The 26,197-nt window shown below is 41.9% G+C and overlaps 2 protein-coding genes across 2 annotated transcripts in view; one reads left to right on the forward strand and one right to left on the reverse strand.

Moving 5' to 3' along the window:
• Positions 1-87: 87 nt before the first annotated feature.
• On the reverse strand, positions 88-16,648 carry FBXO3 (F-box protein 3). Its single transcript, XM_080617148.1, has 11 exons — positions 16,397-16,648; positions 13,039-13,128; positions 11,612-11,775; positions 10,525-10,639; positions 7,515-7,719; positions 6,407-6,452; positions 4,199-4,283; positions 3,636-3,758; positions 3,083-3,198; positions 2,497-2,687; positions 88-1,165 (listed from the first exon to the last, which is right to left on the reverse strand). The coding sequence occupies exons 1-11, from the start codon at positions 16,501-16,503 to the stop codon at positions 1,040-1,042; spliced, it is 1,368 nt and encodes a 455-aa protein (XP_080473274.1). The 5' UTR covers positions 16,504-16,648; the 3' UTR covers positions 88-1,039.
• A 1,067-nt stretch (positions 16,649-17,715) lies between these two features.
• CAPRIN1 (cell cycle associated protein 1) overlaps positions 17,716-26,197 on the forward strand; it is a gene marked incomplete at its 5' end in the record, with an annotated part of 97,634 nt that continues 89,152 nt past the window's right edge. Inside the window, one exon of the mRNA XM_080617145.1 lies at positions 17,716-17,749. Within this exon, the coding sequence (XP_080473271.1) occupies positions 17,716-17,749 (34 nt within the window). The remainder of the gene's footprint in view (positions 17,750-26,197) is intronic.

Genomic DNA, 26,197 nt, shown 5'->3' on the forward strand with positions numbered 1-26,197 from the left:
AAGGAAGAACTGGCCGGTAACACAATTATTGCTCAAGTCTTGGCAAGAAGAGTCTTCTTGTAGCATGTAGCACTTCAGAGCAAAGGAGGCAATTAAGTTGTTTATTAATGACAACGGAAACAAAAATAAAAGGGATAAAGCAAACAGATACTTCTTCAAATAGAAAGTTTCTAATCATCTAGTGTTCTGTCAGGTTCCCCTCTTCTTCCTCTTTTCTCATTTTTATTTAGGCGTAGTTACAAAACTCCAGAGAGGATTGAGGGAAACATGATAATTCAACATAAATCTGACACCTATGACAAAGTCTGAACAGCAAATATTTTATAAAGAAAAACCTCAAAACATATTTACAAATTCATACTTGTAGTTCACTGAGAAATTCCTTGGGTACCGAGTGGCAGATTATGCACATACACTACATTCCAAAAAGGCATTATCCAGTCAGAGTCACTCAGCATAAAATGAAGTTGAAAGACAGATTGTCTAAAAATAAGGCCAGTTTCATTCCTCATTTATGTACCTGATGACCAGAATTTTCTGGTACTTCTATGCTAATAAACAAAAACAGTGGAAGAGCACCTGATCTCAAGAGCAAACTGCAAGTTTTAGCCTTAGCAGGAGTTATTAAGAGTAGAAACTCACCTTTTTTGCCATCTTGCCTATTGCTAATTTTAAATGCTTGTATAAAACCAAACCCCCACACCTGTATTTGCAATATGATCATAAATAGGCAATAGTTTAAAAATGTAAGACACGATTACCTCAGATTATCAAGCTGTTTTGTACCCTGGAAAAAAGTGAACAAAGCCCAAATACCTTCTCTGCCTGTCTCTCCCTCCCTCCCCATCTTCCCCCTTCCAAACCAAGAGAAGAAACCAAGTTAAACTCTGATGAATATTAGAACTGGCACCAACATTCATGCTAGTTGTCCTGATGTGCAACAGAAAGTCCATTTACAACAGTCAGAAGTATTCTTATGCACTAGCCCCAAAGAGTTCAGCTTCTGAAATCAGTTTATTTTGTTCTGTTGAAGAGCCCCTCAGGTGTGACGTGGGCAGCGTCCACCGGGCGCAGGAATGTCCAACATCCTGCGGCGATCTTCGTATTCATCAGTGTCTGTGGAATCTTCGTCTTCATCCACTGCATATTCATTGTGATTTGTTTCCTGCAACAGAACACATCCAGATTTAATTAACATCTTTTCCAGCTAGTCCTAAGGAAGCACTAATAACTGTCAAGAAAACTCTGGTCTGCATTATGGTGTCTATTAGAAGTACACATTGTGATCTACATCCTAAATCCAGCTCCTAACAATGTTTAATTTGTAATAAAGATAATTCTGCCCAACTTCTTGACCACTAACTCATGAAATAATGAAGGCTGATGGCTATTTACTATGTACAATTATGTAAAGCCACAATTCAGTACCAGTTCTCTTGGCAGCTTATATTGTCTTTTATTAAAAGTAGTTTAAAAAGAAAGGGTCATTACTTGTACAGCAAAAGAGAAAAGCAGTTATTTACAGCCCACTGAATGCAAGGAGGTTACAACTCCCATAAGCAGAAGCATGAGTTAAGAGATGCCATTATCCCTGCCCATGGCAGGAGGTTGGAACTGGGTGACCTTTAAAGTCTCTTCCAACCTAAACCAGTCTGTGATTCTATGATCTTCTGTTAGAATCACAACATCTGCTGGCATTTACTCTCAGAGCTACTGGTAATGAGTGTCTCAAACCCTTGAAAAACATGATGAAGTGTACAAGTAGATGCCTACACCTGAGGAAAGACAGTGCTTGCAGAAAACTTCCAAGTTCTATCTGAATTAGTCTAAATGCACCAGAGCAAAGGGGAAATTATATAGTTAACCTGCAATCTCCACACTGAAACTACATTATAATTAACAGCAAGCTAAATATCTTACTGATTTGAGAAGTCATTCAGTGACTTCATGAAATGCACTTTCAGTGGCAACTAATTAGCATCTTACGTCTAAAAGAGGCAAAAGTGCTCATACCAATGTGGAATATTTAAAAGAACTGTGAAATCTAAACAGCTAATGCACTGCCATGTTTCTAAGTACAAATTAAGAACTCTGAAACACACCCTGAACAGACATACATGCCTGCACCCCTATATATTTCCGGGCACCCTGAGAGTCACATTCTACCTCTGTCAGGAACCCACAGGGCCCCCCTCATCTCACCAATACAACCAGGTTTGACCTTCACACCAGACAGAGGTGAGGACTTGAGGAAGAAGACCCAGAGCCATGTACAGCATCCTATGAAAACTAGGGCTGCGGGTCCTGAATTCAACTGGTAGCACTCCATGTCAAAAGCAACGAGGCTACGTGGCGTTACCAATGTACAAACTGCCTACAGAGATTACTACAGTTGCTAGGCTTAACTGGCACATGTTTTGGAGTTATCAGTATGAATACTGTTCAGTACTGTAATTTTTGTACTAAAAGTGTTTTCACAACTGCACCTCCACTTACCATTCGTGCTGTAGACACCTTGAATGTTGGACACACCATATGGAATCTAGGAATTGTGACATTGAAGAATTTGTCCTTGTAGTAGAGGCAATGAAAGGTGTAATAGCCCTCCATGTACCCAGATGTTGTGGAAAACGTAGTACAGCTGGTATACTCATAGACTTTCCCTGGGCTGATAATGGGAAATTCCCCTGTTGTAAAATAATAGATCATGACAGTAAGGACTGCAGAAGATCTTGCACTCCACAACATATTCAGGCAGATCATTTTATATTCCAGTGGATGCATATATGATTCTCAGCATTATTGATGTTAAACTGTCTGAAGGGTGGCTAACTATCAGGATGTTCAGATATCCCTTGCAAAACTACTTTGAAGACAAAACAGATGGATACTCCTCTCTTTCTTTCAAACAACAAGCTGACTTTGATATAAACCATGCAACTACCACCCTCTGTCACCATAATGAGTAACCAATAATGTAAATTCCCTAATATGTAAATACAGAGTGTATCTAATGTACACTAAGTACACTAAATACAAACCCTCTGTTTCTATTGGGTTAGTAAAGCAATCTTTTACTTACCAACTACTCCAGGACCCTGAACTTCTTCTACATCACCTTTGGCATTTGTTATTTTCCAGTATCGACTGTCCAGCTGACAAGCCTTTTCAGGAAGAGCATCTTTGGACATTTCAATTCTAGAAGCCAAAATGCACACTTAATGGTTAGATAACTACTTCTGTACAGTTTAAGAAAGGCTTTAGTGTCCTTGGATCTAAGACTGGGGAAACAAAACCCCACTAAGGTAAAGTATACTGAATCAGTAGTGAAGATCCATCTCCATGCCTCTGCTTCACTATCTGCTGTTATTTACCCCTTGCAAAATCACAAGAGCTACTTGTAACTTCTTTCCCCCATCCATCACTGTACTTTACCAATTACCAACCTGACTGGTACTCTGCATACCTGACCAGGTAATGATTTAGTATTTTCTTATTAGAAAGTGCAGCATGTTGTGCACATCTTGTTCATTTTAGAACCGTTTTGAATGCTGTGCATAAATTAGCAACAACCAATGCTTTGAACATTGCATAAATCCTTGTTTTATAGGAGTTAATTCAGTTGTTATTTTTACCTGATTCTGTAAGTGAAGAAATAATGTGGTGGATGTACAGAGCTGAGTTCAGGTAGAAAAGATGTGGACACAGAAACAGTAATATCTTCAGTTGTAGCAACGCATTCTTTATCATGCACATACCTATGGAAAGGAAAACATTAATGCTGCAAATTGCTCTGTACATTCAGTGCAGAAAACTAAACATGTAAAGTGATTAAGGAATGTAACAAGAGCACTGTGGGGCTGAGTAATTCTGAACTCTCCATTTGGCAGGTAAATAGAAGACATATGTATGCAGTGTCTTCATGATGTGTACCACCCCATCACCTAAATTCATACAGCTGTGGATCTCTTTGTATCTCCATTAATGCTTGTATTAAGCTATGTGTATGATTTCCTCTGAAATCAATGAAAACACAGTTGTTTAATAAGGATGTGTCATCATGCTGTTTAAAAAACTCCCAAAACTAGAAACTCCTACAGCTTTTGCACCAGCTACTCATAACTACTTGGAATAAGGTCAGCATTCTAAAAGCAGCACCAAAGGCTTACACAGAGATTGTAAATCCCAGTCACGATACCTGAAAATCTGGTCTCTGATGATAGGATAACCTCCAGTTACAACTTTGTTTACATAGGATGTAAACCATTCCAAGTAAGATGTACCTAGATGCCAAAGAAGAATATTCATGAGGACAGGCAAATTCACCACTAAGCACATTACAATAAATACTTCAAGGAAAAAGTTTACAGCTTTGATTGTTGTTATAATAAACTCTCAGTTCAGATGACTCAGTATTCCAGACCATCTACCAACAAAGACCATTTGGAGAAACCAACCAAGAACTAGAAGTTAAGGGTGCATACTCCAGAAATGACACAGCAACCAAAGAATCTCTTAGCTGAGTATGTCACATTATAATCATGGTCTTCAAATGCTGGTGTGTCTCACCAGCTCCTTTCCTGCTCGTGACTGTTGTGCTGTGACTGGGAAAGAAGAGAAGTATAGAGGCCTATACTACTTGTGTAGCAATTTCCAGCTACTCTACCTGCAGAGGAATGCAAGCCTGCTGGTGGATTTAAGGACTTAGGTTTGATAACCAAGTTTCCATATGAATAGTTTCTGAAAAACACGCTAGCAAGTTCCAGTATTTCCTTCTCCTTAAAAACAGGGATAAGTCACAGACATCCTCCGTGCTCCTGTGACAAACCCAGAAGACTAAAGCTGTGTGTTATTCTGAAGAAGCTGGGATTTTCATACACTTACAGGCATTGTCTGAGAACAGCCTTTCATACACCTACAGCTACTCTTTAGGAACAGCTTGATTTCCAAGTAGCCAGTCAAACTGTCACATTTAACTCTCAAGTTGGATTTAAGCTGAAGTACTAAGAAATCATTATTCTCACCTTCACTGATGTGTTATCAAGTGTTACCACTCTTGTTAGATTAAGTGTACTTACCACTTCTTCCTTTGAGCACGAGCTATGTGTACTGTCCTTTGATCTTTTGGAAGTCTAAGGAACTCCAGGTTTATTATCCTCCTTTCTACCACTAATCCACAAGATGCAAACCTTGTATTAATGAACTGTGAATGGAGGAAGTGGATGAATTTACCCTATCACCTTCAAAATGACAAGATAAATGCTGTATATGAAAATTCCCCTCTACCTTGCAGTAAGTCTAGATTGGAATACATTTAAATACGATGTCTGATCACCTCACCACTGACTTAATTCCATAAAAGCAACAGCCTTGAGCTGCAATACCAATATATCATCCTCAGTTGGAGTGAAGCAAGCATCCAAACTCCTGAGCTTTTGCTATGTATTCCTTATGATGGTTCTAGAGCACACAGTGCCTCCTGCAATAAGTCCCTTGTAAAGTAGGTTAGAACGCTGACTACATCACACTGAAATCAGTCCATACAGTATATCACTACTTAGAAAGGTTTCCTAAAGTTAGCTTGGTTAAGCATTAGACTACCTTCATCCCAAACCAGCATTGCCTAATGTGGTTTCTCACTGTACTATTAGTACATATATCCTAAGAAATATGCCAGGCTAAATTTTAAGTAGGATGCCATTATTACACATCTGTCTTCACACTGAGTGAAAGGAATTAATTTAGACATAGCCACAATTACCAGATTCCAGTAGATTAACAAAAAAGAAATAATCAAACCACTGGTGCAGTCAATGTACATGTCAGATAGATGATCACAACAGGTTACCACATAACCAAACAACAATCATGCAGTTTTCCCCTTCCCTCCTTTTGGGCACTGGACTAGATGACCTCTGAAGGTCCCTTCCAACCCAAACTATTCTACGATTTCTTTATCCTTTGAACAAAGCAATCAGGCAGCTAAAACATCCAGAAAGGTTTTCTTCTATGTTAATATTTAAATAGATTTCATTAAGGGACACGATGTTTTCAACTCCTAACATGGCTGCAAAAGCTACTGGTGAAAAAATCCAATCTTTCTGTCCACATGGGTGTTGTTTTTAACAGCTGCTTACATCACCCCCATGAGGGCTAACTTAAAGGTTCTGCTCCCCTTGTCAGACAGGTTAGTGCACTGAATGATTTGTATACAAGGCACACACAAGAACAAGCTTCATTAAAGAAAGCCTGCATATCAATTCAAGTAGGCACTGATGATTTTAAGCAGCTTAGAGTCTTGCAAGTAGCACAGAAAATTTAGCACTTGCTTTCTTCAAGTCGTACTAACGGGCATTTTCTAAACAGCACAGTTAAAACATTTTGCAGAATATATTTAAAGGCTTACCTGTAATGAACATATCAATAGCAGATGGGTTGCGAGCCATTTGGTCCTAAAAGAGCAAGAAGTGTATGGATATATTAGAAGGAATGCATTAGACTTCTAAAGTTAAAATTCAACACCTGAATAGGAAACACTTTCCCTATATTCACTAAACAAAATCTGTCTGTTTACTACAACATTCTAAGTTTGAATATGTGACTGGGAGTATAAAACACACATGCTGGTCCCCATGAGTGCTCATGTGATCACTGAATGTACAGTCTGAACATTCCATGAATGCTCATGCATACAGAATCAGATTCGATACATCATTCAAGAAATAAGGCCCCTCAAAAACACTGCCTTAGAACAGAAGCACAGAACAGCTAAGTTTGGAAGAGATCTCTTGGGATGACCAGTCTAATCCATCTGCTTGAGGCAGAGTTAGATACAGCATGTTGCCTGGGATCATTCCCCATCCCTGGAAGCGTTCAAGGCCAGGCTGGATGGGGCTTTAAGCAATGCATTCTACTGGAAAAGGCGGAGGGAGTCATCAGGGCATAAGTAATGAGAGGGCTAAAGTCTTGTTATGTTTAATATCCTTAAGCTTCACTAACAACAATATGCCTATCTTAAAATACTACAGCTAGAATTATGAGGAATACTCAATTATGTTCTACAAAGGAGCTGTTCAAAAGCAATCTGTTCTTTCAGTAGAGTAAGTTTTCCTTAGAAATCAAGGTTATCATTTACCGCAGGAAGTTTATATTTAAAATATCGTGGGGAGGAGATATATACAGATGCTGATCTTCCTTAATGGAAGTTTTTCTTCCTTACAGAAACAGGGACAGAAGTATAGATCTGCCATAGTTTGAACAAATTAAATTAGTACCTTCCAATAAGGACAAACATATAGAAATTGTTATGGATATTAACAACTTCATGTAAATTCATTTCACTTATGGGCTTTGATGAAAACCAGATGGCAACTCGAGGGCAAGTACCAAACTAATATGATCTTTCAGTATTCACTTTCTGCAATGCAAAATACTTCAGGTATCTGATAACGTGCATAGGGAGAGCAGCAGCCATTAGCAAAGTACATTCATGAGTATAAACATATGCTCCTTACTGGACATTGATAGAAGATCTCGTATTTATTTCGTCCCTCCACACTCTCCAGGGCCATATACTGGCTCAGGCCAGTGTGAATGCAGAAAGTAAGAGGAAGACACTGCTTCAGGCCTAGCCTCTGCTGAAAACCTCCAGCCGCTGTGTCGATATCCAGCAAGTCTTCAGAGCGGTAGTGGTTTGACAGTGCCATGCTTCCCATCAAACTGAACAGACAGCAACAAAATAGGAATGATAAAGAAACCACTTTCAAGGCAAAGACAGCTTTAAAGCTTTCCTAAGCATTGATTATATGCATATGAGACTTAGATGAACTCCAAGTCTAACACTCAGGTGCTGAACTAGGTTATTAGCTCACAGCATCAACCTCTCCAAAGGGAGGCTTGATGGCTCCAAGATAAACACTTCCTCGTATATATTTTAAACTCTGTTGGTGATTCCCATCATCTCTGCACCTGCTTCAAAGCAGCTGTTCACAGCTGATGCAGCTTCCTATAGCAGCAGGATATATCTTACCTGTATCTATCTATCCATATATATGTATATATAAAGTTTTGTGCAAGTTCATTTCAATACTATCAAAGCATCTGTGACTTTTCAGCCCACTGCAGTAACAGTCATTGATCAAAACTAATGAGCAAGGTTCTCTATGGCGTGGACAAAAGGCTGAGAAGTAAACTAGCTAAATAACCATTGAGTCAAAGAGATTATAATCTCAGTCTAAAAACTAAAGGCAGAGAGACACAAGTAAACAGACATACAAGGAGAGAATGAGACAATATTCATCAGGAGGACATGGCAAGACCATCAACTGTCTTTCTAATTTTTTTCCCCCTCTAGCTTTTTGTAAGTATCCCAGCAAAGAATGGGATTTGTTATCCGTTTGGTTTTGATAACAAGAAAGTGACATTGAAGACGGTAAAAGAAGCCTCTCACACATAAGGCAAGTAGTATTAATCTCAAATATGGGACAGAATAGGAATGAGGTGAGTACTGGAAACTAAATGTAACATTGATATGAATGTTGGGCTAGATGCCAGCCAGGGTGAAAATAAACAATCTACATTCAATGTAATAAAGGGGCAGACGATGTAAAAATGGTAAAAAAGGGGTAACACGATCAAATTAATCAACTACAAGAGCACACACTACAGCAGCGTGCTTAGCAGTAAGAGGAGTACACAAACCTGTCATATACACCTCCCCACCCATAGTCCCTACTAATTTGCCTTTCACTGATGTTCTCAGATGTAAACTCTTGCAGATGCTAAAGCTTTTACTGGTGTTATGAAAGCAGTGACTCAGGTGCAAGCTGCCACACGTCAGTGTGATATAAGCTGATCCCATCCTGGGCAACAGGTTCCATTCCTCTTTTCCCTTACATAGTCTTGCTGGAATTAGCACATTGTGCAGTTTGAAGAGTGATGCTAACATGCAAACACAGAAAGCTGAAGCATCCAACAATGACAACTAGTCCCAAGTCTTCTAGGCACATCACCACACTAGAAGCTTTGTGGGAGTGAAAAAGTAGGAGGAAGAGCAGGAAGCACACAAGCTGTATCTGAAGTCTATAGAACTAGGGCACCTATCTCGTTTCTAAAAAAAGGTTTTCCTGGAAAAGAAAGGGAACTAGAAGTCATCCTTATGCCTGCATAAAAATGTTCCACATATTCTGCACATTTGAATCACAGAATGATTTGGGTTTGAAAGTTCCTTAAGATCACCTAGTTCCAACCCCCTTGCCATGGGCAGGGACACCTTACACTAGACCATATCACCCAAGACTCTGTCCAACCTGGCTTTGAACACTGCCAGGGATGAAGCATTCACCACTTCTTTGGGCAACCCGTTCCAGTGTCTCTCCACCCTCACAGTAAAGAATTTCTTCCTTCTATCTAACCTGAACTTCCCCTGTTTTAAGTTTGAACCCATCACCCCTTGTCCTTTCACTGCAGTCCCTAATGAAGAGTCCCTCTCCAGCATCCTTGTAGGCCCCTTCAGATACTGGAAGCTGCTCAGAGGTCTCCATGCAGCCTTCTCTTCTCCAGGCTGAACAGCCCCAACTTTCTCAGCCTATCTTCATACAGGAGGTGCTCCAGCCTCCTGATCATTCTCGTGGCCTCCTCTGGACTTGTTCCAACAACTCCATGTCCTTCTTACATTGAGGACACCAGAACTGCACACAGTGCTGCAAGGGGGGTCTTCACAAGAGCAGAATAGAGGGGCAGGGTCACCTCCTTCAACCTGCTGGTCACAATCCTTCAACATGCAACAGTGGAATTGAAGAAAGCTGCACTTTTCTTTACTTGTGAAGGTTTTGGTAAAGTAACATGAATGCATTGGCCCCTACAGACACTGCAAAGATTTGCTGTAGCTTTCAATCTTTAGCTAACACTAGCAGCATTTATCAAGTGCTGACCTGCTAACTCTGCCTATAGCTGCAAGACAGGAAACTATGTTTGGTTATTTACCTTCTAACCTTAATGTAGGAGGAGTTTTCAATTGCTGAAACCTCATCAAATCTTCTACTGAGAAGACTTCATTTGCAGAACTGACATTTTGATTCTACTTGAAATGATTACCTGGTTTGAAAGCCATTCCCTAATCATTTTAATGAAAAGAGTTATTAAATAGTGATTCCTGAACAGATCAAGAAGCCAGTTTACTCATGTAATACAACACCAAACTTTAGGGGAGCAACTTGCAGTGGTACCATTGAAAGTCCAACAGTTGGAAGTTCTAGTTATTACCAAAAAGGAAACTAAAACAGGGTTCTCACTAGGAAAAAGGACTAAAGTGCAAGAGTGATTTCAGCAAAACCATACTGTGTTTTCAATTCCTCCTCAGACTAGAAGATAGCCAATTCTAGAAGTGTCACTTCAAGCCATCATTCAGTCGCATTTAAATGCTTCAGTTATCCTGTTCAGAAGACATTTTATCTTGCTCATAAAGGAACTACCCAAGAAATAGAAAAGGAATGAATAAGTTGGTACGCAGTTTTTGCTCCTTACCCAGGAACAACGAGCTTCTGTCCATTATGAATACGAAATGAACACCGATAGTCATCAGGGAGTTTGCAACCTATTTGTGCTTCCACAGCATCCAGATCTTCCTCCTGCACACTCTCTGTGTACAAAAAGAGACAGTAAGTGGCAGTTTTGGAGGGGAAATCAAGAACTTCTGCTCCTAGAAGATTCTCAAATGTAATGCTGCTCCACTACTCTGTCCCCAGTGCCAAGTGTGCAGCTGGTATTAGAGGTTGTGTTAAGACCTCTCCTTCAAAATCTTATTTCACATAATTTCAATAGGGCTGCAGGGCTAAAAATAAGGCAAAAACTTGCTACATTCTAGATATAACAGCATGTCTTCAACATCCAAAGAGAATGTTAAGTAGCTCAGCAACCTTAACAGTATGGAAGGTTTTTTTATGTTATCACAAAAGGAATATATATCTCCAAGTATTTTGCCATTTATGATTCAGAGAAAGTGAAGTAACAGACATGGAAAAGCAAGATAAAGTCAGATCAACTTTGGGATGCAGCTGTCTACTAGTGTGGTCTCAAGCACCCTCCACTGATTAAATTCATGCTAGTTGCCAAAATCACTAAAAATCAAGTATTTCCAATACCAAAACATGGAATTTTTAAATGCTCTGATCAAACAAACATGGACTCAAGTCAGTATTTGGTGACTTTATTATGAGCAAGGTGGCACAGAATGAATACTACATATGTTTGAAAGGAAGATGATCACTTAATACAGCACCAATCTCCATCTGATGAAATCTCAACAGGCCTGACTTAAGTAGAAAGTATTTATGAAGTGACATTAACCTTTTCCCCCCCGATATTGTCACTGAAACACACACATAGGATGAAAGCAGTATCATAGAATGGTTTGGGTTGGAAAGGACCTTAAGATCATCCAGTTCCAACCCCCTGCCATGGGCAGGGACACCTCACACTAAACCATGGCACCCAAGGCTCTGTCCAGCCTGGACTTGAACACTGCCAGGGATGGAGCATTTACCACTTCTTCGGGCAACCTGTGCCAGTATGAAAGTTAACAACAGGTGACCTACTAGGTATCATACTGTACCTTTCAAAGAACCAATCATTCGAGGACACCTCTGTCCCAAGTATTTTTCCAGGTCATCCCAGGCTTTTTTCAATGTAGCATAGTATTGGATGTATCTTCCCAGGTCAGAGTAGGTACTGATGAAGATGGCTTTCCAGCTCTGATTTCGTTGGCTTTTTTCCTCTCTAAGTGGATACGAAGAAAAGAAGCTAAAAAAACAGCCTAAAAAAGCTTAACTTCTACACCCAAGAAGTTATTTGGCAGCAGCAGTATGCATAATATTAAGCTAGGAACACTTTGAGCCACATGAAGCTACACAAACTCATTTAATTTTGGCATCTATTCAACAGCAACTTGGAACAGAATTAGGAAACATTCAGGGTACTTAGTATCAGGGGAAAAACAGTATTCCTTTAAATAGAGTGCTGCCTATTATTAAATCTTAGAACTGGTGACTGGCTAATTCACATCACATTTCACACATACAAAGACAAGGCTTGAAAAAACCCCCACATGTTTTTGATCTACTGCATTAGTCACAAACTCCTTTATTCACCCAATAAAGAAGGATTAAGGAGCAAACCAGAGAGTTAAATGAGAACTCTGGGCACTGATGTGGAAAGTCAATTTCTTAAGGAATTACTGAATATCCAGTTCTCCCCACAGATACAACAGAAGGCTATAGGAAGACAGGCTGCCAAAAATGTGCTAACATCTGACAAAGGATGCTTTACTCCAAACTGTAGTAGCCACATGTGGAGCACTGTGTCCAGTTCTATGCTCCCTATTACACGAAAGATATGGATGTACTGGAAAAAGTCCAGTGCAGGGCCTCAAACGTGATTACAGGACTGAGAGAACTCTTCTGCCTAGAGAAAGTTCAGGGGGATCTTATCAATGTGTACAATTACCTAATGGGAAGGAGTACAGGTGGGGGCAGACTCTTCTCAGCAGTGCCCATTGATAAGACACTGGACACAGTCCTGGACAACCTGCTCTAGGTTGCATGAGCAGGGGAGTTGGACTAGAGGATCAGAAAAGGTCTCTCCCAACCTTATCTGTTCTGTGATTTCAGTAATGACATAAGAATCCAGTTGTACCCCTTAACATAGCCATCCAGATGTACCCCTCATAATTACAGCACTCAGACTTTCTTTCATAGAATATCTGGTGTCTGATAAGGTTAAGTTGCCCTCTTAATGCCAAAGCTGAAGGAGAAGCTACGCTTCTTTATCCATCCATAAAGCTTTTTAACACTTGTACTTTCATGAAGCTTTTTTAGGAGATGAATATTTCTGATACCTCTAACCTTCCACCAGTTTGGTAAGAAGCTGGTGAATACCAATGCAGTCTTAAGAGTTACTAGAAGTAATGTGGACCAAGACAGATAGCACAGTAACATAAGCTTCATTTTAACAGAAAACAAGGCTTAAACCAATCACACTTACTCTGAAATAAGCCAGTATTTCTTGCAGTGTCTTTTCCACAACGGATCATGGCTTGATAGCTGATTTAATCTTCGACTTAGATAGCAGCAACTATAAATATAAAATAATTTAAATTTATTACAAAAGATTAGCACAATGAACAGCGATAAATACTGACCAGTGTATTACACACTGCACTCTCACTAAATGAATGCAGAGGTCGAAAGTTAGTTAGCTGTCCTTTCTAGCACATTGTGCTTACAATGGTTAAAAGTCTCCATTACAGCTGTAGAAGTCATGAACTACTTTTCTCCATGCTTTGAGAACTGCCAGCAATTAAGCAATTCTGTAAAGCAGGTCACCCAGCAGGGCTGTGCCATCGTAAACATTGTCTGAAGGATTCCAGTGTGACTCCACTCCCCTGGCAGCAGGATTCCAGTAGCACAGCCTAGTCATGATTTAAATTCCAACTGTACAGTGGGCTGCATCGAAAGGAGTGTGACCAGCAGGTCAAAGGAGGTGATCCTGCCCTCTACTCTGCTCTCATGAGATCCCATTTGCAGCACTGTGTGCAGTTCTGGTGTCCTCAAAGTAAGAAGGACATGGAGCTGTTGGAACAAGTCCAGAGGCCACGAGGATGATCAGGGGCTGAAGCACCTCCTGTATGAAGGCAGGCTGAGAACACAGGCCGTGGAGCTCGGAGAAGAGAAGCTGCATGCAGATCTCAGAGCAGCTTCCAGTGTGTGAAGGGGGCTACAAGGATGCTGGAGAGGGACTCTTCATCAGGGACTGTAGCAATAAGACAAGGGGGAATGGGTTCAAACTAAAACAGGGGAAGTTCAGGTTAGATATAAGGAAGTTCTTTACTGTGAGCGTATAAGGTACTGAAAAAGGTTGTCCAAAGAAGTGGTAAATGCTCCATCCCTCGTAGTGTTCAAGGCCAGGTTGGACAGAGCCTTGAGTGACACAGGCTAGTGTGAGGTGTCCCTGGGGTTAGAACTGGATGATCTTAATGCCCTTTCCAACCCTAACCATTCCGTGATTCTATGATCTTGGCTCGAAGCAAGGAGATAGCAAAAGCTAACCTATATTCCTAATTCCTAAATTGCTCTTTAAAAGCAGCGAGGGAGGTGCCATCAAATACAGTCTGTTCCCATATTTACTTTTACAGTTATAAAGCCTTTCTGAAATGTACAACTTGCATCCACAGCAAGACATTTCAACCTATTTATATGAGTAAAAATGGGCAGCAGAGCATCAACAACATATAAAGCAGTAATATAGGGAATGACCAGGTTACTCAAAGATTCACAGAATTTAAAAGAGATTATTGCCTCATTCAGTCTAACCTGAACACCAGCCAATAAACCTTTTCACTTCTATGTTTGAGCTGAATTATCAGTTATGCTTTAAAGAAACACCTCAAAGATATGACCAATTTAGATGTGGCAACATCACTTCCTCTGGTAGTTTGTTCTAAGAGTTAAGTGTATTTTAATGGCTTTGATTAACATCTAAACACCCCAAATGAGGCTACCAAACTTAAGCTTCCAGTTACTGCTTTCTGGGGTCTTGTTGGTGTGGTTCAGAAACTGTTAAGTAAGAAAGAGCAACACTGCAAATGGACATAGTTTTGTACCAAAAGAAAGATGCCTCTCAAGCTTGTCTTTGATAAGTAAAATCAGCCAAAGTCCAGGGCTGGTCAAAATCTCCTGCACCAAAACTATGGAATTATTCATATTTAGCTGTTCAATCCTGCCCCCCCCCCCCCATAAGGAAGTGGTAAATGCTCCATCCTTGGCAGTGTTCAAGGCCAGGCTGGACAGAGCTTTGGGTGACACGGTCTAGTGTGAGATGTCCCTGCCCGTGACAGGGGGTTGGAATCGGATGATCTTAAGGTTCTTTCCAACCCAAACCATTCTATGACTCTATGAACTCCATTACACTGGTGATTATTGATGCTTCTGGTAGGAAAGAAGCCACCCACCACGGCATCACAGCAACACATCTTCAAACATGACGCAGATAACAATCAAAGCCATTCTCAATAATTACATAAATACGTGCTCACTCATCAGCTTTTCTATTATTTAAGGCCACCACCAGCCTAACCAACCCATGGAATACTATGGACCTGGCAATGCTTGTGATGGTCTGAGTATATATGTGTCACTAAACAAATGTAAGCAACCTAGATATGTCCTCAACTAACACAGTTAGTCCTGCAAAATTGCCATTACTGACCTTGCAAAATAGAAGCCTACACAATATGTTGTTGTCCTTGTGCAGCAAAATCCATCTTACTTTGTTAAATTCATAACACAAATAGGTAGTGTCTTCATTACACCATTAGGAACTACTACTAAATCATCTGTGCTGAACTTGTAACAGTTGTTCTAGTTTTGCTTACACTTAATGTGTTTTTTGCTGTTATAACAGAACTCTCCCACATGTCTTCAGCTTTGTTAATTAATATTTACAGGGGAAAGAAAAACCCCAAACAAAGCCCATTTTGCTAATGTTCTATTTCCTTCACACCTATTGCTCCTTCTTTGATTAAGTGCTGTGCTTTCAATCACTGCCAGTGCTTCTACTGCACGGGTGAGGTTTTAGCTGAAAACACACACTCATCTTCACGCTATGACTCAACTCTTGAGCCACCCAGTAAAGCGTCCAAGAACAACCTGCAACTTTCATTCATGGTTTTTTTTCTGCCTGAAAAGTCACCTTTTGTCCTTTCATTTGGTTTTTGCTCAGATAACTGACTATATCTACCGGCACTAAGACTGCCCTTTGTTTGCCCAAGGGTATGCAACAGTTTCGTGAGAATTATTGATGTTGCAAATTCAGTTACGGGTTCATCTCTGAACTGTGATATAGCTACAAACAAAACCAACGTACAACAGGGCAGAGAAAAACCGGGAACGTTGCCTTCTGCGTAGCCACAAAACCCCCAGAGAAGGCCGGTGTCCTGCACGGGAGCGGTGCTCTGGGACCTGCCCTCCACACGGCAGTTCTCCAGGACAAGCCAAGTCGCCTTCCCCGCACACAAGGAGCGCCCTGAGCCACTTCGCTCGCTCCCAGACCCTTGCGATCCGCACACGAGAAGTTGTGCGGCCCCGGGCCCCCGGCAGCCCGCGCCGCTGCTCCCACCGCCTTCCCCCGCCAGCTCCTCCCGCTGCCTCCGCCGCAGGAGCCGGTCTCGGCTCCCCTGGCAAAGACACACCGGGCCCTCCCGCCTGCCCCCTCAGCTCCGTCGTGAGCGGGGCCCCGCTCCCCGCCCCGCGTCCCGGCGCTGCCTCCACACCCCCGCCGAGGCCCCGTTCCCCCAACCCGCCGGGCAGCGCGGATCCGGCGGAGCCCCGGACCCGGCCCGTACCTCATCAGATCCCGGTAATCGAGGAAGCTGAGGATGAGCAGCAGCGGGTCGGTGGGCAGCAGCTCCAGACTAAGCGCTGACGGTTCCATGTCCAGGGGCGCCGCCATCTTGCGAAACGTCCCACGGCTGCGCCGCTCCGTTGTCAGCGGCAGGGGTGCCGGGAAAAGGGGCGGGAGGGGAGGGGTGTCCCGCAGCGCCCCCTGCTGGCGGCGGCCCTCCCGGCTCGTCCTGCGGGCGGCCGCCTCTCCCCGCGGTGTCGCGGCTCACCTCAGCCCTCACCGAGGGGTCTGCTGCTGGGATAGGCACCGTCCCGCACGTTAACCCCGCGGAAGTCCCCTGAGCAGAAGTCATATCCAACCCCCTGCGCCATCTCCGTGGTTAAACGTGTCCCACAGCGACGCTTACCTCAGGTGAAGGCCATGAGGTGGAAGCCCCATGCCGGGAGAGGAGCTTCGTGCCTTGGGGAGTGCAGGCCACCGGGCCTTGATCCTCTGCTCTGGAACACCACAGGCTTGGCTGGTGTATGGCCATCTGTGAGCCCTGGGCAGATGTCCCCCTTACCCTAAAGCATTCCAGATGGCGTGGTTTGGCAACTGGCTTGATCCCATCTTGTCAATGGTTCAGGCAGTCTGGGACTTGGGTGTGAAGCTATGCTTTGGTTTTAAAGGCTATTAAGAGATCAAGCTTCTTAATATACTTCATGAGTAACTTAAAGCCTGAATTACCTTGAACAATTAAAATACTTATGGAATTTTTGACATAAGATAGTTCAGTGGGTGAAAAGGAAGTGGAATAATCAAGATTTAAGAACAAAATAGAAACTAACAGACGGAAATAGAGCAAGAATAGAAAGGTGTCTTCATGAGTTTGCTAAGGAAGCAGAAGATGCATACAAATCTATGAAGTTACCAGATTTGATAATCACATATCACTATGACCATTTTCCAGTCAAAAAAGGGGTGATGAAAAAAGGGGTGATGTGTAACATCGCCTTTCAAAAGGGCAAAACTGCTCTTAAATCTTTAACTACACCTGCACAAAATGGCCAACGAGCGTAAACACCTCCAAATCTTCACACCACCAAGGTAATAATGGGATTAAAGAGTGAGGAATCATCACGGATGGTGTGTGCCAAGAGTGGGGAATCATCATAGACAGTGTGTGCCAAGAGTGGGGAATCATCATGGACAGTGTGTGCCAAGAGTGGGGAATCATCATGGACAGTGTGTGCCAAGAGTGGGGAATCATCATGGACAGTGTGTGCCAAGAGTGGGGAATCATCATCGACAGTGTGTGCCAAGCTATGGAAAAAGAGCTGAATGCTTCTGAAGAGCTGCAACAGTGCATGGAAAGGTGAGAAATGAGGTAAAGTCCTTTGCTGTGAGACCGTGGGTTTGACAGGGACTATCAATGGCAGTAACCGGTGTGCACGTGTGTTCAAGGTACTGGCAAGGCATTAAGTTACTATGGTTTTGTAGAGTGCTGCTGGTGCTCGGAAGTACAGCAGTTGCATGCTCATTCTTACCTACTGGCCTTCCAAAATAAGTGTATTAGCTGAAACTGGAAGGTAGGTTCACATTTCCTCCAACACTAACACGTCAGTGAGTGGATGAGAATGGCTCTTTGTTGCTCTTTTGAAACTTAACAGGCAGTCTATACAGCAGCCAGTGGTTGCGCTGCGTGGAAATGTACATAGTGTGATTGCGCTGTGGGGAAACATACTTGGGAGCTTAGGCAGTGGTGAGGATGGAAATGGCCTATAATTCTGTAGGAGTTAGTAGTAAAAATTACTTAGCTACGCTGGTTAGCTAGCTCCTCAAGGCTGCATTGAAGAGCTGTCATTGTACTTTCCTAATGTACAGCCTAACAATTGCAAAGAACATGTAGTGAAAGGGACCTGTCAGTTCCTGAAGCTGAACAAAAATGCACAAAAAACAAACAAAAAAGCCCCCCAAAACCTAAAAGCAAAGATACACCCACTTAAAATTGAAGCATTTAAGTGGTTTACCCACTCCAGGCTTTGCATTCTCCATCAGCTAACTGACAGCTGCACAAACTGTGAGTGCAGCTGAGTTATGGTAGCACTTTTCCAGCTCCGTCTAGACATAAAGGTTCTTTTCCACTTTAATAACAGAGCCTAGTTTTTCTTCCATTATCACCAGTCATAGAGCCCAAATGGCTAAATATATCAGAGGTATTCCTCAGGCTGAAAATTTATCAGATTGCTTTGTGCATCCCATGTTTAATCTTCGAAAGATGATGAGGGGTTTAGATTCCTTCCTTTATTTTCACTTATTGAAAATCTGCTGAAATGACACACAAGGGATCTTTGCCACTGGGTACTGAGTGTCTCTTGAAATTCAGCTAATGTGCTAAGATTTTTGGGCAAGAGATAATCCACATTTCACAACGTCAGCTTCTTAGTGCTCTAAATGGACAATAATAAATGGGCAAAAGTGAGACTTTGAGGGGAATAGACAGCTTGGGGAATTGGTTGAAAGAAAGAAGCTGAGGTCCAGAAAATTTCTGTTGTTATTATGCTATTATTATTGGGTTTGTTCTTTACTGTACCAAAGATGCAATAAGGTCAGGGCCTCATAGGAACAAGCAAGCAATGACCTTTGCTTGGAAATCTGATCATCTAAAATTAACCAGCGCACACTGAGTGGCTGTAATAAAGAGCATGGAAGGAGTAAGGTAAGAAAATTAAAACTAGGAGCTGTAGGATCACGCAGTGACTCCAATGAATCACATAAACATAAGGAGAGTTCATCAGCCCTTTGAAAGGTGGGGGATTTACATATGAGCTGATAACCAAATCACTTTTTCAGGCTTCCCAGGAGTGAATCTCAGATGAGATTTGAAAGATGACGGGGGGGTAGCTAAGGGATCAGAGCCAGAACTTCAATGACATGTGTACGTGAATAAACTAAATATAGGAGCTTGTTAGACATTTTAGTAACAAATGGGATATGTGTCAGAGGACAGCTTCAGGCTGCCTTTGTCAGAATGAAACAATGATTTGAAATAAAATCCCTTCCTCATTACTGCCACGTCACCCAGCCAACACTAATGCCCCTCCTAAAGCTCTCTCACACAATGCTAAATTAGCCTTGAGAGCTCCAAGGTCAAATGAAGTCAAAGGGATTGACAAGGATTCAACCAATGGACTTTATCTAGTGGTTACAAGCAAGACTCAAAGCAGCCATAACTGGGGTCTACTCCTAGCTTTTATCCTTCTGGACCCCCCAAGGCAGTAATCCAGGCAGGTCCCTTAGCATGGAAGGTTGGAAGCTGAATTTGAGCCTCATATCCTTGTGCCTCTGGCCTCTGCGGGTCCTGATGTGGAGATGAACTAAAGAAAGAGCAGTGTGGTAAGTTGTCAGATACCCATACATGAATGCTCTTGTATACATCAATTGGATAAGGTTGTCAAAAAGCCACCTCTGGTTCTCCCCTCTTCTGTAGGGCACAGCTCTGAGTCAAGGTGCTCTGTGACTTCAGACTTGTCTTTTTTCATTTGCAAATCTTTTTGTCTGAGATTCCTAGCTCCAAAATGGATCTGAAATATTTATGGATGTTTGCAGAGTTTGGAATCCCACTTGGAGAGTCTTTTTGCCAGACTGGGCTTTATTCTTCAGATGAAAGATTCCATGTTGGCACACACTGACATACCCAAGTTTTATTCTTTCCCAGGGCTGCTTAGCTCAGAGTTGGTTTTCCTTTCATATCATCTTCTTTCACATAAATCAGGTATAAGATACTGCTGCAAATGTAAACATTAACCTGTGAAAGTATAAAAAATCAAGCTGTCTTACTTTACAGAGCATGAATAGCACAGAAATGCATAATTCGTGCCTCCAAGAGCTAACACATTAAATGAAGCAGATAGATAGTGTAGAAGAGAAACTCAGTGCAATGAATAATCAGTAGGTGCCTTCATCGCAGGCCAGCAATGCCGGTACATGCTTTCAGGTTCTGTACATATACAATTGAATGTGCTGGTTTAATACTGACAGAGTAACACTGATGAAGTTCACAGGAGACCAAGATTGCGAATTTCAAACTTAACTTAGTCAAAAAAGGCAGTGATAAAGCCTCAGGAATATTTATCACTTCATGCACTTGCAGCATTTCATTGTGTGTGATTCATGGTGCAAGTACATGATTCATGGCCTAAGGGATGTGTGAGAGACCCCACTGAAAGCAAGGATGGGAAGAGTATTTCATGATCTCATGGAAGGTGCTGGGATCCTAGTGGGTTTGAGCAGGAGCTCAGAAGGTCTTTCTTTACCCAAGAAACATGGAGAAAAATGAGGTGCCTCTAGAGAAAATTCTACTGCTGTTGAGTCTTTCTTGACCCTAAAACCCCACATCTAAGTGAAACAGCAGCTCAGTCTTCACCTCCACACACTATGCTATTAGCTGAGGTTGTTAATGAGGCTGACAGGTACCTGTGGCCGCAACGGTGAGGTTTTTGGCTACAAACACCTGTGCAGGAGGAACAGGGCTGAACCCAGCCCTGTACCCTTGTAAAAGCATCAGACGATGGCAACAAGAAATGACTGAAGTGTTGAGCTGGATTTGAAGAGGTAGCGCAAAGATAAAAGCCCTTTGCAATTCCCTTAGTCATCCATTCCCACCGAGAGCTTCTCTTTTGAAGTTTCCAGGAGGCCTGGTGCGACCTTTGGTCGTCCTTTTGGTCGGAGCTCTTATCTGCCCAGTGCAGACCTGGTCTCTTTTTTGCTTGCACTACTCAAAACCAGTTATTACGGGATAAACAAACTGTATTTGCTGATGCACATTCTCAGTTTGCTTATCAGCTGAACAACACGCTGCTTGTGCGTGTGGAGTCAAACTCACTGCTGGTCTAGCTCCAAGAATTCCAGGGCAACTGTGCCACAGCTTATCTGGCACTTGCTTGTAGCTACCAACTGCAAAACCCTCATAACCATGTTGCGATGGAGTGTTGTCTTAGGAGCCAGTTGAGGATTTCCCAGTGTTGCAAAGCATCCTTAGGTTGATGATTGCAGGTCTTGGATCTGTTTAATCAGATACAAAGTGATATCTAAGCACTGTTTTGGGGAGCTGTCAAGATGCTTCAGGATATTGTCAGACTGAAGAGTACTAGCAAAGAAGAATTTCATGTTTGTTTTGATTGTCTTTTTATATGTAAGTAAATCATCTGTATTTCAAAACCAGTTCTCAGCTGTTGTGAGCTACATTGGTAAAGTTATCTCATATGAGATGCAGGACACGTATCTGAGGAGAGAAGAAAACCAAACCCCTAATCCCAGCCTCAAATCGAGGGTCTAAAAAAAGTCAGAAGGCTGAAGACTGAAGTCAAGGTCTTAGAGGTCATGGTTGGGAAGCTACTCCCTCTACTAACAAGCATCCAAATCTGCCAATAAGAAGGGAAAATACATCTTGTCACTGACATGTTGTGGAAGCTACAAACAGAGAGCTGGAATCATTAGACAGTATTTCACTGGTATAAGGATCATCAGTTGGTTACAAATAAACTTCTTAACTCCCAGCTGTTATATCCAGAGGCTTTTGCCTCCTTGGTTGTATCCCTGATGTTCATTTGCTGCTCTGCTGCACCACTGCTTCCAGATCTTTTTTTGCCATGAGTAGCCTGGCAAACATTTGTTGTAGCTTTCAAGCAAGAGGAATGCTTTTCCTTTTCTTGTCCTTTAGACAGAGAGCTTCAATGATTAACTAAAGCAAGAAAACAAAACCCTGCCTTGCTTTTCAGGCTTCTTTCATAGCCTTCTTAGTGTGAGCTTGTAACAACCAACCCAAGAAGATACAGCCCTGAAGAGAAAACGTCTCAGGAATCATGTGAAAGCTGGCACAGAGCTACTGGATTACAAAAGAAGTTAGTTCTCCTGAGTCATGGCTTTAAAAGGTTATTTCTCTCTCAACACTGCAGAGCAACAGCTACTTTCCACTACTCCAGTCATTCCTGTTACAGCATCCCGCATTGCTCCTCCTATTCCAGCACCTCCACAGAAATCAAACTTGTTGCAGTCCATTCCCCCTTGGTCACAGGCTTCACTGCATTATGCTGATCTATAAAAGTAACCCGAATATGCCAGAGAGAGCAGAGATGATCAGGAAGCATTCAGCAAAAAGTGAATTCAACTTTTTCATTAAAAAAGGAAAAATTTCTTCCCTGAAAATCTTAAATGGGTTTTTTTTCATGTGTGATCTGGTTTTTACCCACCAAAAAAATCAAATATTAGAAAAATTAATTTTTAGTAGACATTTTAATGGGAGCTTTTTGATCATCCCTTTGAGGTGAGTGAGGAATACAGATAAGGAGGCTTAAGGATGCTTCAGGCTTTGTATGAGTATTGGTACAGAGATGAAATGGTGGGTTGCTCTCTGTATGTGAAGAATAAGCCATAGACGTCATCAAATGCATTTCTTTTAGCAGAAATCCATGGTTTTTTACCACACATATGGCCCAAATGTCTTCCCAGGCTGTTAACTCCTCTGCAAACACAGCTGGGCTTTATATACCACATTGGCTGTTATTCAGGGAGGGATGTATAGCACTGCCAGTCATAATTCATAGAAAGCATTCATATAAAATGCCGTTTGAGACTGTTCAAAGTGTATTTGAGATCCCCACCACTGGACAGGTCAGGCCAATGCTGTCCCTGTGCTTTGGCAGTGGTGGCAAAAGTGTCTGTGGTTGAATGGTCTCGCTTAAGCCAGGGGGTTTGGTCTAACTTCTGCTCTTGTAGTCTGGCTGAGTTATTGGGTGATTTTTAAGCAGGTTGGGTTCATCTTCTGCCTCAGTTTCCACACTTATGGAGCATGGCTCATAGCTTAAAAAGAGAAAGCGCAGTGCATTAACACATCCGTGCTTGCAGGGCACTTGAAAAGCGTTAAACAGAACATGGTGTACTCCTACAAAATACGTTCATGAATTCACCATCAGAGATCTGCTGGTTCATTAGGAACCTTTGAGAGATGTGCCTTCTCATTAGCCTGATACAAACCAACCTACTGCAGGAGGGAACAAGTTGCTTCAAACAAGGTTCAACTTTCTGCCAGTTTAATCTTCATCTCATTGACAGACTTCTGATTCTTCATTTAATTCCAGTTCCTTAAATATTTGCTGATATCCTATCTCAATCTCTCTGTTCTATTTCTTTTTATGCTTTCTTTTTTGTCATGGGATACAGGAATAGATCATTTTTTTCCCAGTGTCCATTAAAATTCCCTTTGCCTGCAGTGCAGTATGCTCTATAAAAGAGATGAACCTGCTGCAAGTGAAATAAGCTGATGCTGCACTGTCTTTTTAGAGCAACAAAAATCTTTATAGATTGTTTTTCCCAGTGTCATGAATCTCCTTCAAAGTCATAAGTCACTGTTATCAATTAATATACTTAATAGGCTCATTTTCAATTCACATTTCAGGCCATGGCAGATGCTTGAAAGCTTTGCCTTTCACACATAAAACGTTACCTTGTGTGTGATGGGGGTGCTAAAGGAGGGGGTGACTCAGGAGCAGGAAGACGTGTTAAAGTGCAGCACCTGAGGCCTTCTTGTTTTCTGAATTTACAGTCTCAGGCTGGCAGTCGTATAAATGAGTGATGCTCTCTGATGTTCTCTTCCAAGCAGGCTATGAAATTGGCAGGGAGTCTTCAGTTTTGTGCTGATGTGTCCAGAATTCAAATAATTTGATTCTTGGGTATAATGACAATTGGAGGCACAGTATTACCTTGAGAAAAGAGATGGGAGAGACAGCTTCTGTATCCTGTATTGAATTAACAACCGATTCCCATTTACTCTCTCCCCTGAAAACTCTATTATGCAGGGCTCTTATTGCCCTTATTCAAGGGCATGGAATTAAAAAAGTGATATCGATGGTAATGCTCTCATCTTCCCACCGTGACATTGAATAATGGGGACAAAGAAGGGAAATCTTGAAGGATGATATGCCTTTTAAAATACTGATGATATTCAAAACATAGAATGGACAATGCATTTGAATATCAGCTGATGAAGACAGATTCAGATTTTTGGGATTTTTGCTCATGACTTTAAATCATCTTTGCTTTCATTTTAGCCAGTGGTTTTGCAACATTTTATTTTCTTCTTATTCAGGAGAGAGTCCTTACTGTAGGAAGACAGAGGTGAAGTGTTGGTTATGCTAATTCCAAGATAAATCTGTTCTTTCCCCTCCTGGATCCAGAAAGAACAAGTTAGGAATCTGATGGCAAAAGTCCACCAACAGACTGGTATAATTACACGGGTAGAGTATACTCTGCTCAAGTGGAGGCTCTTCTTCTGGTACAAGCTGTCATTTTCCAGTTCAGCTTAAGCCCTTTCTGAAGTTACATAGACTGAATAAAACCAACGGTCTTATAACAAAAGAAGAACATCCACTGTGGACCCTGCAGTATCCTTCCTTTACGGATATATTAATTTAGATTTAAAAACATATTTTCCAGTACAAGTGATACAGAAAATAATAAGTGTGTTGCCATTAGAAAGTTTTTACAGAATAAGTGATAATAGCTCTGTTTTATGGGCAGGTAACAGAATAATTAAACACCTTGCTGAAAGTCACACAGGAACTACTTTCTGAGGTGAGACCAGAACATGGATCTGACTTTCATTAGTGCAAAACCACAGCCTTCGTGAATCATTGACACTAATCCCAACCCAGATGTTAATGGGTCCCTTACACTGAATCTTCAGTCAAACCACTCTGGGTTGTGGAATCATTGAAATCAGCTCTGCAGCATGCCTGAGTAAGGCTAAACATTACACTGGAAAGAGTTTAGGAAACAAGTGTTAAAACTCTCAGCTGTAGTGATACCTGTTGATTCTAGCTGTATTGATGCTATCATGCTGATGTAACTCTGTGATTGCGGTTATATTATATTCAGTTATACCATCATGGAGGGATCAGGATGTGGCTCAAAACATCTTTATAGCAATTCTACAAAGTCAAAATCATGGCTTACTTTGTCAAAGGGAAGCTCATTTTATCTTCCACTGCCCTGCACATGGTCAGAGTTATCAGCAGAGGGCTACCTGTGATCTGAAACGTGTTCTTGGTTCAGAGACCCTTCAGCAGGCAGCAGCATGAGGTGCAGCAGAACTCTTGTCTCCCTGTCACTAGTGTGTGACTGCAGAACAATCAGCTTTACAGCTGATTGCCATCATCTGCAAAATCTTCTTGCTATGAACTAGTAGAAAGAGTCCCTCACTATGAGGTTGGTGAGACACTGGCACAGGGTGCCCAGAGAAGCTGTGGCTCCCCCATCCCTGGCAGTGTTCATCCCAGCCAGTGTTACTGACTGGATGGGGCTTGGAGCAACCTGGTCTAATGGAAGATGTCCCTGCTCATGGCAGGCGGTTGGAACTAGATGATCCTTAAGGTCCTTTCCAACCCGAACCATTCATTCTATAATTCTATGTTCATGAAGCTGTAAGCACTCCTCTGCCCTGCTTGTACAGTAGTGCTGTCAAGGCATATTTTAGGGGGGGGAAAGCAGAGGGGGTGAAAGAAAAGGAACTCTCAGAGGAACATCACGATGATATGTCAGGGCACGATGACCTGGAAGGCTTTAGAAGTGTCTGCCATGAAGAGCTCACATGGTGAGCTCTGCACTCACCAACCTGAATAATAATTGTCACTTTCATCCTGTGTTAGCATCCTGGTTACACCCACCAAGCTGTGAAAACTGATGAGGGTATTGAGACTTCATTTCTAGCTGGACTAAATATTTGCAAGGAGCCACTGCAGGTGAAGAGCTGTATTTTTCCTTGAGT

This window comes from Psittacula echo, assembly GCF_963264785.1.
Source record: "Psittacula echo genome assembly, chromosome: 5".
Taxonomy (NCBI): domain Eukaryota; kingdom Metazoa; phylum Chordata; class Aves; order Psittaciformes; family Psittacidae; genus Psittacula; species Psittacula echo.

What these genes read in the sequence shown, in the direction of transcription:
- FBXO3 (XM_080617148.1), bottom strand. Translation starts at nt 16,503, where the DNA reads ATGGCGGCGCCCCTGGACATGGAACCGTCAGCGCTTAGTCTGGAGCTG. An exon ending in AGATCTTCTATCAATGTCCA is followed by an intron (nt 6,453 to 7,514) that starts GTAAGGAGCATA and finishes TTGCTCTTTTAG; the next exon opens with GACCAAATGGCTCGCAACCC. An exon ending in ATCAGAGACCAGATTTTCAG is followed by an intron (nt 3,759 to 4,198) that starts GTATCGTGACTG and finishes TCCTTTCCATAG; the next exon opens with GTATGTGCATGATAAAGAAT.